The 17116-nt window shown below is 37.0% G+C and overlaps 2 protein-coding genes across 2 annotated transcripts in view; both read left to right on the forward strand.

Annotated features, from left to right (window-relative positions):
• The first annotated feature begins 1 nt into the window (after position 1).
• Positions 2 to 3077, forward strand: tmem9 (transmembrane protein 9). Its single transcript, XM_081349216.1, has 6 exons — positions 2 to 135; positions 494 to 594; positions 700 to 791; positions 893 to 1001; positions 1492 to 1623; positions 2024 to 3077. Exons 2-6 carry the CDS (start codon positions 499 to 501, stop codon positions 2153 to 2155), a joined length of 561 nt encoding a protein of 186 aa, XP_081205342.1. The 5' UTR covers positions 2 to 135; positions 494 to 498; the 3' UTR covers positions 2156 to 3077.
• A 439-nt stretch (positions 3078 to 3516) lies between these two features.
• Positions 3517 to 17116, forward strand: part of cacna1sb (calcium channel, voltage-dependent, L type, alpha 1S subunit, b) — a 30235-nt gene continuing 16635 nt past the window's right edge. Inside the window, exons 1-14 of the mRNA XM_081348191.1 lie at positions 3517 to 3956; positions 5712 to 5817; positions 8190 to 8329; positions 8517 to 8650; positions 8940 to 9092; positions 9261 to 9466; positions 13956 to 14059; positions 14393 to 14532; positions 14670 to 14754; positions 14838 to 14998; positions 15160 to 15385; positions 15816 to 16023; positions 16101 to 16221; positions 16458 to 16572. Coding sequence (XP_081204317.1) covers positions 3751 to 3956; positions 5712 to 5817; positions 8190 to 8329; positions 8517 to 8650; positions 8940 to 9092; positions 9261 to 9466; positions 13956 to 14059; positions 14393 to 14532; positions 14670 to 14754; positions 14838 to 14998; positions 15160 to 15385; positions 15816 to 16023; positions 16101 to 16221; positions 16458 to 16572 — 2105 coding nt within the window. The 5' untranslated portion in view covers positions 3517 to 3750. The remainder of the gene's footprint in view (positions 3957 to 5711; positions 5818 to 8189; positions 8330 to 8516; positions 8651 to 8939; positions 9093 to 9260; positions 9467 to 13955; positions 14060 to 14392; positions 14533 to 14669; positions 14755 to 14837; positions 14999 to 15159; positions 15386 to 15815; positions 16024 to 16100; positions 16222 to 16457; positions 16573 to 17116) is intronic.

A 17116-nucleotide genomic window follows, 5' to 3' on the forward strand; every position in this document is an offset into this window, starting at 1 on the left:
ATTAAAACATGTTGTGAAGTCTTTTAATTTGCCTTACACCGGTCATGAAGGCGGGACATCTATCATCACGTGACACAGTCTCAACTTCCGGAGAAAGTCAACATATATTTGATGGGCATTGATGTATTATTAAAGGTGCGTATATGCATTTATTTTTACGTTTACAGTTGCGCATGTAACATTTAGTTTAAACATTTGATTTTTTTAAGATTTAATAGTATTTTCTCTTTAAATACACATTAGAGAGGGGAAAAGGCCTAAACTGTGGAATTGTGTCCCCGGGTGTCTGTCAGCTTTATACAAATGCTGCATAAGCCACTCAATACACACAGATTGATTAGGACAGGAGTAACATTATATTGTTTAGGTCCCACATGAATAAGAATTTCAACCGATGACTAGCCTTGTTTACTTTAATACTGATTGTCCCAGTTCAATTTAAGCAATTGCCTTCAGTAAAACAATAAATAAAGTAAATGATGTTTATGTGCAGGCGTCATGTCATCCAGCATTGCTCAAAATCTTCGAGCACCAGCACTCGTTCTGCTGTTTCTTGTTCTCATAGACGTGATATCAATTGCACACGCAGATAAGGTACAATTTTCCCCTAACACATGTCCATTAAATTTATGCTTTTCATATTTTCCCACTTATGTTAAATATTCTCTAAACATGTCACTTCATATGTTCCTTACACAGAGTTTTGAAGATGTGCGTTGCAAGTGCATCTGTCCACCTTACAGAAACATCAGTGGACATATCTACAAAAGAAACGTGACCCAGAAAGACTGGTGAGAGTCTGCATAGACCTGTGTTGTCTGTAAAGGAAATTATAAATAGATGAATAAACTGTCTTATACAAGTTATTTATTTCTTATATATTGGTTTGTAGTAACTGTCTGCATGTAGTGGAGCCCATGCCAGTGCCTGGCCATGATGTGGAGGCCTACTGTCTGCTCTGTGAGTGCAAGTATGAAGAACGAAGCAGCAACACCATCAAGGTATATTGAGCAACATCCAATAATCAATCAATCCTACTTAAAATTAAAGATATGTTTATTATAATCTGCTTTCTTGCCTTTTATAATGTAGTATTAAGCGTATTAAAGTCAGCATGAAATCAAAATTGACCGTTTTTTTTATGGAACATTGCAGTTTGTTATAAATTATTTATCTTTGCACATAATTTTTTTTTAATTTTTTTTATGTGCCCTCAAAATCTTTAATCAAAATAACTTCCCCTCCCACTTGCAGCAACTTCTCTTATCTGATGATGTGTTTACTGGCGTGAGGGCGGGACAACCTGTCACTCACATGACATCACAGCAATAGTTAACCATAACAATCCAATCAATTCCCGAAGGAAAAAATTCAAGTCAAATGTTCTTGTTCAAGAAGCCGTTTCACTCGGATATACATCACAAAAGGAATGAAAATACTATTGCAACTTCCGTTTCTTGCCTACTTTTGATATGTATGTATATTTCCTAGGTGACCATTATCATCTACTTGTCAGTGGTTGGAGCTCTTCTGCTGTACATGCTGTTCCTGCTTCTAGTTGATCCTCTGATCCGCAAACATGATCAGTACACCATTCCACTGCACAACGAGGAGGATTCTGAGGTATGTCCAAATCTGTGCTTATTTGACCTAATTTATGGTTTGAAAAGATTACATTTGACTTGGAATCTAAATTAGATATTTGTGAACAAAACAAATCTTTAGGTATAACATTGGGAAACAATTTCTCTAAATAGCACAACATTGCTTAGATACATGTCTTTCACATACACTTCACAAAAATGAAGACACATTTTCTGTTGAATGTGTATTTACAGAACAAAAAAGTTTTTTCAGATTTTGGTCCCTCACTCACTGACTTCATAACTAACAATAAAGTAATTGTATTACTATTTAACAAGTAAATGGTATTAAGGGTAAAATATTTGTGCTATAGTTCATATTTTTGTTGACCATTTTGTTAGGTTTAGATATTAATTGTGCTCATTGTTTCTCCCGACAGGACGTGAGGCCGCATGTGGATGGTCGTGGGAACACGGTGCTGGAGAGGGTAGAGGGAGCTCAGCAGCGCTGGAAGAAACAGGTCCAGGAGCAGCGAAAGACTGTGTTTGATCGCCACAAGCTGCTCAGCTAAGCCCTCAGACTCCAGATGGGGAAAAGGACAAAATGGGCACCACTGACTGAGACAACATTCGCATGTTTGTCTTACAATTTCAGCTTTTATGGCAATGTTTTTTGGTTGGCTTGATGCTTGTGTATTATTATTATTATTTTAATTGTACGAAGGCTGACTTGATTGTATTCAGCTTTCAAACTGGGGCTGTGAAAACATTTAGTAGCTTGCTGTTAACATAAATGATGGGAATCAGCCATCTCCAGTCTCATTCCAGCGGTCACCTTTACATTTCTCACCCAATAACTGGAATATATCAGTGCTGCCACTACTTTGCTTTGGAATTACTTAGCAAAGGATGAGATTGCAATAAAAATAGCGTAATCTGGGAGCATTGATATGGAACTGTTTGCAATCTAATAAAGATGCACATATGAATGGGTGGAATGTCATTGCACTGTTGTAGTTTCACTTTGAGTTGCCAAGAAAATGTATTGAATGATTTCCATTATTGATTTTCTTTTATTATTTTCTTTTGTCATTTGATAATACCATTAATGATGGCATATATGCCTCAAGAATATATCTTTAAAAAAAAGTCACATTGTAATAACCTTATTTCAAGATGTATATACTCTTCGTAAGACTGAAGAAAATAAGGTTTCGAGTGGTTGTTACTGTTGAATGGTATCCTCATAAGCTTCCTCTTAGATGATTGAACTTTTGTTGAAGAGTCTGATTTACAGACATCCAATAATATTGATTTTGCACCTAAAAATGTGAAGGAATTTGTAGGACTTTGCTTGACTATCGTATTTGTTGCTACAAGAATTTATTTCCAGTATGTATCCAAAATACTTGTAGCTGTTTTACAGCTGGAACATTCTTGCTTATGTGAAAATGCACTGAAATATTAAATACACAGAATATTGTCAACTTTCTTTGTACAGTTATTTTCTTGAGCAAGTTCACAAAGACTTAGAATTGAGTCCTACTATTGCCACATCATGAGTGTAACTCAAAGTTTGACGCTAAAATGCAGTGGTGAGATATATTTAGTTGGAAACCACCAACATTGGATCCTGTACATTCCCATCTGCTGTTTCATACAGTAAACCACCTAGTAAATAAGCCTGACATATTTCAATAACCCTATTCATATTTCCTCCTTTTTAATGTCATATTTCATCTGTTGTAAAAGCAGCTGAATTTCTCTTATGGATCCTTCATTCTCTTTCTTTTTGGTTTCTTCGTCTGCTGCACCCCAAGGCCGCCCTTCCCCTCCTCCACCTGCCTCTGCACCCCCAAGAATGGACACTGACTGCCTGTCTATATATATCCCTCAGAAGGGGCCAGCTGTGCCTAAATGTTCCCTGCCCCTCTGATGCCGCCTCGTCTGGTGTTGGTTTGCAGCAGGGGCCAGGGCTAAGAAGGTAGACTGTGCCTTCCTCAGAGAGGGCGAGATGGTGGATGAGGCTTAGGACCATGCTGAAGATCTGACCTGGACTTAAGGAGATCAAGGATTTGTTAAACTAGGAATCTCATTTCAGGTTTTTGAGTGAATTTCCATCACATTTTGTGGAAAATAAGAAGATTTTACATTTGGGAGATTCAAAATGGAGTCAGGTGGCGGCGGTGGTGATGGTGGGGTGGCAGCTTTGGCCTCGTTCATCATGAATGAAGAAGAACTGAAGAGAAAGCAGAGGGAGAAGATCAAGAAAATGCTGGCCACCGGAGGAAACCCTCGACCTCCGCGTTCCTTGTTCTTCTTCACGCTCAAAAACCCTTTCCGCAAGACCTGCATCAACATTGTGGAATGGAAGTATCCTTCAAACTAACTTTCCATATAGCTTTGGACTGTGGTTTGATGTTCATCTAGTTATGTTCTTGAATCGTAAGCTGAGATAGGCATTTATTAGAATGGCATCCGCCCCCCAGAGAGATGGTTTAGCATGCATGCCAGAAAAAGCACACAGCTACGGCTTTGTCTTACTCAGCGTTTTAATGTTCAACAAAACCATAGCGAGATATTTGCTCCATGAAATATATCTTGATTTGGGAGGTGGAGAAAATAAAAGAGGCACAGTTGTTTTTCGTAATCCCCAGGTTTAGTGTCTCTTAAGGTGCTGAAATCTCTGTCTCAGTTGTGAACTAAAGGTGTTAAGCTTTTGTTATGTGTCAGACTCAACACGGTCAATTGGAAACAGTAGTTCCCGGCCTTAACTTGGAAGATGATAAGGATAAACCCCAGACTATTTACAGCCAGTCAGCAAAACACTATTAATAAGACTTTAAACTAGTGTTAATTGTCCCTATTTAGCCTACAGTTTTGTTTGTTTTAACACGGCTTCATACCCCCGGTTTCACAGAAAAGGTTTAAGCTAGTCCCAGACTAAAATGCATGTTTGAGCTGGTTTAACTGTAAGCAACTTGCACTGAGATATCTTAAAATATGTCACTGTCAGTGCCACTGTTTTCTCTCAAGATTCAGATCAGTAATGTATTTTTGTAAGACACGTTTATAACAGCTTAGTCTAAACCTTGTCAGTGAAACCAGGCCATAGTGTTTTAGATTGGCAATTTTGGATATGCAAATATGATTAAATGCACATACAGATATTTGTAAGAATGCTGTCTCTTTCATAACTGTAAGTTCCTAAATTACAGCCAAGAACAAGAATCGGCTGTGCTGCAATTAAAACAAAAAAGTGGAAGCGGCTTCTTTGCTTCCTCTTTTGAGATCACCCTTGGAGACAAAACAGCAATATAAGCATACAATAAATATTTGCTTTACAAACTGAAAACTTTTACTTGATTAGTTCACAAGAGGCATATAAATGGAAGTGTGAATAGGAGGTGTAATTTTGGAGCTATTTGTCTACGGGTATTTATACAGTTTAATAATATTCTGGCTGTGTGTACAGCTGTTGTGTAGGATCACTAGTGGACATGATGCTGAGCTGGCAGGGAAATTCTGATTCCACTCCCTAGTGGCAGAAATGCACACATAATTACAGTTAGTTTTGTTTTTGTTGTTTAGAATTACAGTTAGTTACAGTTACAGGCTACATGTAGAGTACAGTTTAAACTCAGCAATAATAGACGATTAGTAAGTATTTCTGAATTCTGAAGCCAAGAGAATTGAGAAAATTTAAAAATACTTCTTACTGGCCATGAAACTATTTCTATCATGATAAATAAATTTGTAATATATACTGGATGTATTTTTTACAATTATTTTATTTCATAAATATAGCCTAAATAGGTTTTTTTAATCGTATATTTATTATAGCCTATTACATATTCTGTCCTAGCAAATGTTTATTCTGATGTAAATTCTGATGAGTGAGTCCTTGATTACAATTTACTTACTGACCAAATAACTGTCCAATATCCCTTTCTTTTATTTAAAAACTTAGCGTATTTAGCATTGGCCAACTGTTAATTTATGGTTAAATCTAATGTATGCAAGACCTGCTTATTCATCACAAAGTTGAATGTGAAAATCTTTACTTCAATTTTCCAGTGGTAGTTTGTGCCATGTTTACCCAATGTTTTCCTGAGCAGACTCCATCAGACCCTTTGAGATCATTATCCTGCTAACTATCTTTGCTAACTGTGTAGCTCTGGCTGTGTTTCTCCCTATGCCTGAAGAGGACACCAACAACACTAACCTAACATTGGTGAGATGTTCTTAAATTACACGTATCATAGGAGAACATACAGGTTTAACAAATAATCCCTGATTAATTCAATTTACTAGTAATTTGCAGTGATACATCAACTCATTTTGCAAATAAATGATATCATTTTTTATGGCTGGATTAAAGGGATATGTGCCTCAGACGCCTCATGTGTTGCCAGATAATCTGAGAAACTTCCATTTCCAACATCAAGTGTTGCTCAGATCTATTCAGGTCTTTTAACGTACATGTGTTTTGAAACTGATACATGTGTGCTAAAGTTTTCTCCCAGTTGGTGTTTGCACCGGTTTGCACTGGATTCCTTTGAATTAATAGCCTATGTGTGATTTATATAAATAAGCTCTTTCTAAGTTTAAGTTAATATAGGCCTACCAACAATGCAATTTAGAACATGTTTTAAAACTGGAAATATACCATGCTAGCAGCAGGTGCTGTTTTGTGTCGTGGGTTTTATATTTAGTCTTTGGTTTGAGATGTGCATGTCCAAAGGTACAAGTGTAGTGTTTAAAAATATACTCAAATCATGGTAGGGGATTTTCATGACGCATTAATCTAGATTTTATTGACATGACTGTAGAGCAGACTTGCAAGATAATGAAATCATTTACCCCATGTGGCCACAGAACTTTGCTGTTGTTGACTTAAAGTCTAGGTGCCAAAATTAATTTCCTATGTGTAACCTTTTTGGTTTTGGCTATATAAACACTTAAAAAGAATGATAAATCCTCTTTACACAAGCTTATGACTCAAGCTTCATTGGCGGTATGTAGGTCACACTCTTTCCACTAGCGTGTGCAGTCATATTCACCTCTCTCAGAACACAGGGTGTTATTACATTTCAGATTACACAAATCTGAGCCCCACTCACTTATTTACTCCCCTGGGGTTACTGTCGGTGTGGGTCATCCATTCCTTAGATAGTAAGTCATGAAAGAGGAGCTGAGAGTGGATCTCAGACATGATCAGAATTATTTTGATATGACCTGCTAGTGTAGAATGAGAGGCAGTGTGCTGTGTAAACATACAGATTAGATCCTCACTGCACATCTGAGGAAGGTTGTTTGACTTGGCAAATGTTAAGGTTCGGGTTTTAGAGCCACTTTGCATTTGTTTTTTTGAACAAATCATCCATGCGATGAAGTTGACAGTGAGTTAGCTGCTAATAGCCCCTCTGAGATATAAAGACATTTTAGGATGTGGAAATAACAAAACTTCCATGAAATGTCCTTCAGAAAGTAAAAAAAGATGTCCTGTAGTTTATGCTGTAATTTTTTTATGTTAATATTCTTCCAATCCAGTTTAATATGCCGAGTCAGCAAAGAGTAAAAGCTTAAAGTTAGCATGAAACAGAAGTTGCGCTAGTCTTTTCTTCCATACTGTGTCATATATAGTAGTGAAATGGCTTCTTGAACAAGAACAAATTGTAGTGGGACCTGATTTTTTCTTCATCGTGAATTGACTGGATGGTTGTGGTTTGCTATAGTTGTGCAGGAATGACTTAAATTTGTAGGCCAAAACAAGGAAGCAAGTTAGCATTTTAGCATTGAAGTTATCGAGTTTTTTTAATGGGTTTTTGGTTAAGAAATGGCTGAAATAACAAATAAGGTCTGTGGTGAACTCTTTTTATTCTACGTCATAAAATACAAGCGATTTTTTAAGCTTTTACGTGTCTTGAAAAAGGCGGTTGCTAGATAAAACTGAAGGAGTTGAAAGAAGCTTTGTGGTGATGAGGTTGAAGTTGTGGGACCATGGTTTGTTTATAGTCTGCATTTAGGCTTCAAGATTCATAAAAGTTGTGTTAATCTGAGAAAACCATCTTGATGGACAAAACGTGTAAGTATCATAGAGCTTGTTTTTTTGTGATAATCCAAAAGCCTAGGGAAATCCCCTATTGGGTTTCTGTTGAGGGAACCAGTGTGATGCTAACTGCCGGTTGGCATACAAAGGGATGTCATTCCTGCACCAGTCTATTGCTGTGATGTCATATGAGTGATAGGTTGTCCCGCCCTTTTGCCAGTAAACACATCATCAGGGAACAAAAGAAATGTCGCTGCAAGATGGAGGGGAAGTTATTTTGATTAAAGATTACAAGGGAACATGAATTTTAAAAAATAATGATGTGCACAGATAATCATTTATAATAAACACTGGTGTGTTCCATAAAAAAAAAAAACTGTCAATTTTGATTTCATGTTGACTTTAATATGTAGAGACAGATTTAGTTTTTATTGACCAAACCCATCACAGTTGCCATTAAATTACAAACAAAACCTTTTAAAAAAAATATTTGTTACTACATCATCTTTTACACCCCATTAATCCCTCCTTTAACACTGTTTGTTTCCTTGCAGGAAAGTCTGGAGTACATCTTCCTGATCATTTTCACTCTGGAGTGCTTCCTAAAGATAGTAGCGTATGGGCTGCTGTTCCATGAAGGAGCCTATTTACGAAATTGTTGGAACTTATTAGACTTTGTTATTGTGTTCATGGGGTAAGATAACTTTCAGAATGTCCATAAGTCACACAAAAATTGTCACAGAAGTCACACACACTCAAAACTGTCCTGAACTTTTTGTAGAGTTTGTGACATATTAATAATCCATGCAATATAATCTAAAATTGTTTTATTAATTGTTTTATATTCATTAAGTAAAAGTCCTTTTAAACTGCTTCCACAGGCTCTTCACACTTTGTGTGGACACCATCAACACAATAGCAGGAGTTCCCAACGAGAAGGGAGGCGGGTTTGACATGAAGGCTCTTAGAGCGTTTCGAGTCTTGCGACCTCTGCGGCTCGTATCGGGAGTTCCCAGTAAGACTTTTCTGAAAAAATAACATCACAATAGCACCACAAGTACGGCAACATAGGAATTTAAAGCTAGATCCTAAATATACTCACAACATAATATCATAATTACATTATATATAAGTACACTTACATCATATTTTTAACAAACTGAGTCACTATTGAGTGAAAATTGCAGGTTAAGTAAGTGCTTACACAAGCTATTATACTCATGCTGTTAACTATCATGTAAGATTAGAATATAATGTCTTTGCCAAAATGGTGGTGTGTTGAAAGTGTATTTGTTGTCATCCAGGCCTGCAGGTGGTGATGAGCTCTATTCTGAAGTCCATGTTGCCCCTCTTCCACATTGCATTGCTAGTCTTCTTCATGGTCACCATTTATGCCATTATGGGTTTGGAGCTGTTCAAGTGTAAAATGCACAAGACATGTTACTACCAGGGCACTAGTGAGTCTTTTTATTTGGAGACTGATAACTGATCTTTAAACATATATTAAAGTGCATCTCATAATTGAAAACAAGTTTTAAATATGTAAAAGAAAATACTTCATTCTAATCATAATGAATTGACAAAGCAATACTTAGATTTGTCTAAGCTTTCAACCTCTGTTTCAGACATTGTTGCCACCAGGGAGAATGAGAAGCCATCACCCTGTGCTCAGGCTGGACACGGGCGCCGCTGCACCATCAATGGCACTGAATGTCGGGCAGGTTGGCCTGGTCCAAACTTTGGCATCACCAATTTTGACAACATTGGCTTTTCTATGCTCACAGTCTTTCAGTGTATCACAACGGAGAGCTGGACTGATGTGCTCTACTGGGTAATTATTTATGGGCATGATAGTCCTCCTCATTATTATCCTGTAGAGAGACCAGAGGACAATCTTTCAGTTATTTTAATATATAAAAAAAACAATAATCAATAATAAAATTACTCTATGATGATGTTCAATTTTTATTGATAGGCTACTATATATCAATCAGTATAGGCATATATAGTAGCCTATAAATTATGCTGATATTCAGACCAACATTAGGTTTTGATATTGGTTTTATACAACACACAAGTACACAAGAAATTAATATCGGGTACATTTTAGATACAATATTCCCAGTTACTTTTTTTTTTTTACCAGTTACTATTTTTGCTCCGCCAATGAAATAGTTTCAAACGAAGTCAAAACAGAATTGAATTTCACACAGTAAACCATGTGAACATGTTTGTTAAAGAGTTGAAAATTACCGGTATCCCATAATTTACTCACCCTCAAGCCATCCTAGGAGTTATATAAAAAATATCCTGTCTCTTCCAAGCTTTATAATTGGAGTGAATACATCCATCCATCATAAAAGTAATCCAGGCCCGGCTGTAGAATGAAATGACTGAGGGGGCATGTGAAATTGTTAAGGGGGCTTAACTTTATACCATCAATGAACAATACACACTGATAACTTGCTTAGTAAAAAAAGATAAGCCAGCGTCATTTATTATGCATATATTAACCCTTTCACGCTTAATTTTAATATTCTAACTGACTCTGAGTTTTTTCAAGGCGACTGTTATTTTAGAATTTAGAACGTTCCCCCTAAATGTTTCCATGGCAACGCGTCATATTTGTCACGTGACACACCGCGGATATATCGCTTTTATTTCCTTTTCCCTTTTTTATTCAAAATACTCACAAACTTGCTTACCATGTCATCAACTATCCGATATTCCGATTCTCAAAAATGTGTATGTGAGTGTGTTTGGTCATTTAAAAACCTCTATAAATAATCTTGATCTTGATCTAACGTTATCCACCTTATTTTCGAACGCGGAAGTAAACATGGCTCCAATATCCGGTTTTTGTGCGGCACTTCCGTTTCCTCGCTTCCCTGGGCTAAATAACATATCGATCGCGAAGGATTATGCAGAGTTGATAGAAAAATGTTACACATGCCGTAGCAGATGAATACTACAAAGAACTAAAGCCCCGCCTCACTCAGTTAGGGTACCGGACCTGGTTGAAAACACTCATGCATCTAGCTGGCAGAGTGACAAAACTTCACCGGCGCCTTCACCGGCCCGCCCTAAACATAGTCGAGCCAACGCTGGACTAATATGGAGGTATTTTGTCATGTCAAATGTATTAATAATGCCATAAGAATGCAACCAAAGCATAGGATGGATAGCAATAAGTAGATGGCTATAAATAGTTGTAAATCATACAAAATAAATGCCATGATCATGCCATTATGCCATGATCACTAGATTTTATACAGGGGTTACTATAATGATTTTGTTTCTCCTTGGAGTTTTTATCATGGTTTTTATTGAGACTTCATAGCCCAGCCACTTTTCTGGTATCGGGTGGTCTTCTATAGGTGCTCACGAAATGAAAAGAACAAACATATACGGTCGTTTCGATGGTTTCTTCAAATGTAAAGCTTTTAACCACAGGCTAAGGGATTCCTCAGGCCGGCGACACACTGCGTGTCCGTTTTTATTTCGGCTCCCATGTTAACAGGTTAGAACGTGCACACTGCCTGCGTGACATGCGCGTCTCACAGGCGCGGAAAACGCGTGCATGCTATAAATAGAATCGACGCCTATTTTTCACGCGACACGCAAGCGTTTTGGAAGCGTTTCCAGACAAAATAGAATAGGAAAAGATCTTTGTATTTAATTTTACATGAATACATATTAATAAATTACATTTTGATGTTTGAAATTTTAGGTTTTGACAAATGCAGATATAAATGCAATGAAAAAAATCGATTTTCTAATATTGCACCTGTCAATACAGAACGAAATATTCTGTAGCCTGTTTTGCCGTCAATACTGCCGACGTTGTCTTTGCTGCTATATATATGTTTAACATTAAAGGCCTTCCACAACTCTCTCCCCATTATGTCGAATATAATCACCAATGAATGAGGATCATATGTCACCTAGCAGTGCCGCGTCAGACACGTTTCTGGTGTGCAAAGACATGTAAAACGCCACGCAACAGAAACGCCACGCAGCCAGTGTGTCTCTGGTCGTAGGGCGCCTGATTAAAATGTCAATGATTTCGATGATTAAAACACTCCTGCTCCAAGTAAACCTTTCTTTTGTATCAGTTTATGACAACCTCTAACTGCACAAACAATCCCGGTCTTCCCCGAAGCCATGACGATGAGTTAGTTGTTAGGAACACTTGTTTAATTAACCGATATGGTGAAAAGTGATCAGCGCGCCAGTTACCGGAAGTGCCTGATCGGAAGTCTCGCACAAAATACCGTCAACTGGCTGCGTCCGAATTTCCGTTAAAAATAAGGTGAATAACGTGAGATGGCTGTTTCTTTGCGCCGCAGTTCTGAGAATCCTGTGAGTCATCAATTTCTCCCGAAATACATGCAAGAAAGTGGAATAGAAGAATAGAGTAAACTACTTTATAGTTACTTCCACTGTGTTTGTCTGATATATGAATAACACACGTCGGAAAATTATATTTGAATAGATTGTTATTGCTGCTTCCACAGACATCAGTGTGTATTTTACAAACTCCAAATGTATTGTTTTACTAGTGCTTAATGTGTATTTAAATGTCTGAAACCTAAAATAAACATTGTGATTGTGAGGTTGAAAACACTGCATAGTTGTGATATATGACAGCGCTGAGCGCGTCCGACTCTGGCTCAGCGCCAACCAACGCGCGAAAGCACAGTTTGAATCTGGCAGTTATGTCACGTAACCGAACATTCTAAATCCCATATGTGGGACCGTACTCTCAGGGGCACTGAAAAAAAAAAAATCCCATATATGGAACTGTACCGCTCAAAAGGTTAAACATTTCATTTGTAACCATAAAAACAAAAATGAAACTGAGGGGGCACAAATCAGATCTGAGGGGGCAATGCCCCCTTTTGCCCCCTCGTGGCGCCGGGCCTGAAGTAATCCGTACGGCTCCAGGGGGTTAATAAAGGTCTTCTGAAGTGAAGCAATGGAAAAATATCCATATTTATAACTATAAACTACAATCACTGGCTTCCAGTAACGACCGTACGCAAGTCTAGTTCCGGTGGAAGAGTGACCTCTGACCTGAAGAATTACATATTGATGAACACTAAAGCGCAGAGGATAGAGCAAACCAAAACACGGGTCATGAATTAGAAGTCTAAAAACGAGAATTTTTAAAGACAAATGTCGGAGGAGCTTGAGTTTGTTGCCCAGTTCTATTTGTTTGAACATCGAGAGGTGTCTACTCTCACCTAAGCTTACGCTACTCCTACTTCCTACGTCATGCGTCGGCCGTCGGGTCAGAGGTCACTCTTCTGCCTGAATTCGACTTGCGTACGGCTGTTACCGGAAGCCAGTGATTGTAGGTTTCTTTATATATTTTTCAAATATTTATATATATATATATATATATATATATATATATATATATATATATATATATATATATATATATATATATATATATATATATATATATATATATATATATATATATATATTTTTTTTTTTTTTTTTTTTTTTTTTTTTTTTTTTTTTTTTACAAAAACGCATCGCTTCGCTTCAGAAGGCCTTTATTAACCCCCTGGAGCAGTATGGATTACTTTTATGATGGATGGATGTGCTTTTTGGAGCTTCAAAATATCAGGTACTAATCTCTCCCATTATAAAGCTCGGGAGTCACAGGATATTTTATTAATAAAACTCAAAAGAACAAAGTCATATTCACCTAGGATGGATTGAGGGCGAGTATGGGATAGTTTTAATTTTTGGGTGAACTAACCCTTTAATGACTTTGACTGCTGCCTCTCACTGCTATTTCAGCATGTAGATAATGAGAGCTGCGTTTTTAGGATGCCTTAACACAGTGTTCTAGAAAGTAGAACTCAAGTTAAAAGAAGTTCAGCTGAAGACATAAAAATGCATCTCCAGCATTTTTTCCCCCATTCCACTAACCTGGGGTCTGCACGCAAAACAGGGTTCTGTGTGAAAGACCCCTTAACCTTGGCACATAGCCAAGAAATACACAAATGTAGTATTTAATCTCTCAATGAATCGTTTTGATTACTCACTCCTTTTTGATTGAACTTTAGAAACGTTTTGATTATCGCCACCTATTGATGGAAAGATGTAACCTGCAAAAGGAGTCACTGAAAAATCACCAACACGAATGCACAAGTCTGTCTGGAACGCAATTTACGATCATTTAAAATGACTAAACTATATAAAACATAACTTATATGTTAAAACACTAAACTTAAAAACTAACACTAAATCCTCATCTCATGTTTGTCAAAATCAAATATTGTGATGATTCGATCTTTCAGATTAATGATGCCATGGGGAATGACTGGCCCTGGATCTTCTTCCTGACTCTGATACTGCTGGGCTCCTTCTTCATCCTCAACCTCGTCCTTGGAGTACTGAGCGGGTATTAGGTCTTTTAAGTAAAGTTTTTAATGAACAGTTTATATACCAGCTGCTCAAATTTCAGTCAGCAATTTTGGAAGTTAGAGATGAACTTAACAATTGTAGACTACTTTTTTCCCCATCCAAATACACTCAGTGGCTAATGAATCATGAAACCTGGCAAAATAAGTTCACTGAAATGGTTTGTGGGACACAGATACATTTAATCAACTTAAATGGTTCATCTAAGCTACTTAAGACATATACAATAATATCACATGACCATGCTGCCATTACAGCAAATTCAACTACATCACTAAATGGCCTAATTGAGATTAGTTTTTTCTCTCTACAGGGAGTTTACTAAGGAGAGGGAGAAGTCACGGTCCCGAGGAGAGTACCAAAAGCTACGAGAGACACAACAAATGGATGAGGATCTGAAAGGATACATGGAATGGATTACTCTTGCTGAAGTTATGGATGCAGATTCTGAGGGTAATGGTGCTATACAGTTTATCTGTCCACTTATCTGTCTGTTTATCATCATACAAATGGTAATTTCAATGTATATTTGTCTAAAAGCGCAAGAACAGCATCATCAAAGTTTCTTACTACTTCTATTTACTCTCCAGCACTTCTTCTTCTTAGAAAGGACACTAATTCAGAGACAGATAGTTTATACCAGATTGAGGGGATCAACAAGGTGGTCTACTTCTAGTGAGTATACAATCAAAAAGAAAATTTTTAATCATGATTCAACTGAAGACTGATTCTCCATGGTCTCACTGTGAAAACAACAGCCGTATTGCACGCCACTGGAACATCGTTTTACGGAGGAAGTGTCATGGCTGGGTGAAATCTAAATTCTTCTACTGGTGGGTTCTCCTTGTTGTGTTACTCAACACTCTGGTCATTGCGACGGAGCATCATAACCAGACTGAGGGCTTAACAAGTTTTCAAGGTCTGTTCCATCAAGCAATACATAAATTCCCAACTCCTATTTAGTTTGTTGGTTGTTGTAAGGAATCTTTAAAGTAGAATCATCCAATAACTTCATATATAATTTGGGGAATATAGTGCCTATACTAAGTCTAATATGCTGATAAATTTTGCTGTTTGCAGACACTGGAAATATAATCCTGCTCATCTGTTTCACGATTGAGATGGTTATGAAGATGTATGCGTTTGGTCTGAGAGCCTACTTTATGTCCATCTTCAACCGATTTGACTGCTTTGTGGTCACGATTGGACTACTGGAGATCTTCCTGGTGGTGTCAGGCATCATGACACCACTGGGGATCTCTGTGATGAGATGCATACGACTCCTACGCTTATTCAAGCTAACAAAGTATGTTCACTTATTTAAACCTACACTAATAGAAAACAATATTAAACTTTAAGTAAATTTTCCATATAATAATATTTATAAAATTGATTTGTCTTAATTTCCAAATCTTACCCGTCTTAACTTATTTTCCTGCAACAAATCACAAGAACTGTTTTTACTTATAAAACATAATTGTAACAATATTTTACTGTGTGATAATACATATTGCTGTGTTAAATATAACATACGTTAATTCATGAATTCAATTTTTTTTATTATTCATTCATTCATTTGTTTTTAATGTAGCATTTTTATTTCTGTTAAAATTACTACATTATTATTGTTATTATTATTATTATTAATAATATTTTTTTCTACAATAAATGACCTCCCATACACAAAATGCCTGTTTCCTCCGCCAAGGTTGCTGTTTTCTCTCATTGATCTTTAGGTACTGGACATCACTTAATAACTTAGTGGCATCCCTTCTAAACTCAGTGAAATCCATCGCCTCCCTGCTCCTGCTCCTCTTCCTCTTCATCGTCATCTTTGCCCTCCTGGGTATGCAGGTGTTCGGTGGGAAATTCAATTTCCCTGACAGAGTGGTTCAGCGCAGTAACTTTGACAACTTCCCACAGGCCCTCATCAGTGTGTTCCAGGTACTCCAACTGCTATTTTATTGACATTGTTCTCTGATTACGGAAGCTGTTTATGTGAAGTAGGCCTTTGTGTTCAGGTCCTAACTGGAGAGGAGTGGGACACAATCATGTACAATGGAATCATGGCTCATGGTGGACCTCAATCCCCAGGAATACTTGTCAGCATTTACTTCGTAATTCTATATTTCTGTGGAAACTGTATCCTTTTGAAGCATGTCATTATTTTTGTGTCTCTGGTATGCATTTACCAGTAGTGTTTGGAGATGATCAATGGAAATGCAGTAAAATGCAGTGAAAGAATATAGCAAAGCACTTCAAATAAATTGTACATTTGCCAATGTTTCTGCTACTAAGTGGGAAGTGTTTCAGATCCAGTAATGTTATGTTGTTGTGATAAAGGTGTTTGGGCTGTTCCTTAGCAAGCTGTTGATCAGTCGTTCTCTTGAATGTGTTCTTGGCCATTGCAGTGGACAATCTAGCCGAGGCTGAGAGTCTGACAGCAGCACAAAAAGAGAAAGCAGAGGAGAAAGCCCGAAGGAAACTCATGAAGTAAGAGAAAATCTACAGTATTTAAACATTCACTTCTGTTCAAAAGTTTGAAGTCAGTCGGCTGTTTTTTTGAAGAAATTCATACTTTCATTTAGCAAAGATGCATTAAATTGATCAAAAGAGACAGTAAAGACAATTATAATGTTATAAAAGATTTAATTTTCAAATAAATCTTCAATTCCAAATCAGCATATTAGAATGATTTCAGAAGTATAATGTGGCACTAGGGGTGGGCGATATGGCAAAAATATCATATCACGATTTTTTTCAGGAAAATCACGATTCATTTTCATGTTGGTTTTAACATTTTGCAAGTGACTGAGCATTATAGCCAAACTAATGTCCCAATGTTAAAAACAAAGCCAAAATATAAAATAAAAAAGAATGACAGACATTTAGGCCAAAGTGGTGAAGATAAAAATCTTTGTCATTATTTTCTTTGTTATTAAAAGATAAGAACAAAGATACACATTACATACACACAACATATAATATACAAATGAAATAAACAGTGCTTTATTTTCTCAGCTACAGTAGGTATATT

Source organism: Scardinius erythrophthalmus (assembly GCF_964197995.2).
Source record: "Scardinius erythrophthalmus genome assembly, chromosome: 20".
NCBI lineage: Eukaryota > Metazoa > Chordata > Actinopteri > Cypriniformes > Leuciscidae > Scardinius > Scardinius erythrophthalmus.

What these genes read in the sequence shown, in the direction of transcription:
- tmem9 (XM_081349216.1), top strand. Translation starts at nt 499, where the DNA reads ATGTCATCCAGCATTGCTCAAAATCTTCGAGCACCAGCACTCGTTCTG. An exon ending in CAATTGCACACGCAGATAAG is followed by an intron (nt 595 to 699) that starts GTACAATTTTCC and finishes TTCCTTACACAG; the next exon opens with AGTTTTGAAGATGTGCGTTG. An exon ending in ACAACGAGGAGGATTCTGAG is followed by an intron (nt 1,624 to 2,023) that starts GTATGTCCAAAT and finishes TTCTCCCGACAG; the next exon opens with GACGTGAGGCCGCATGTGGA.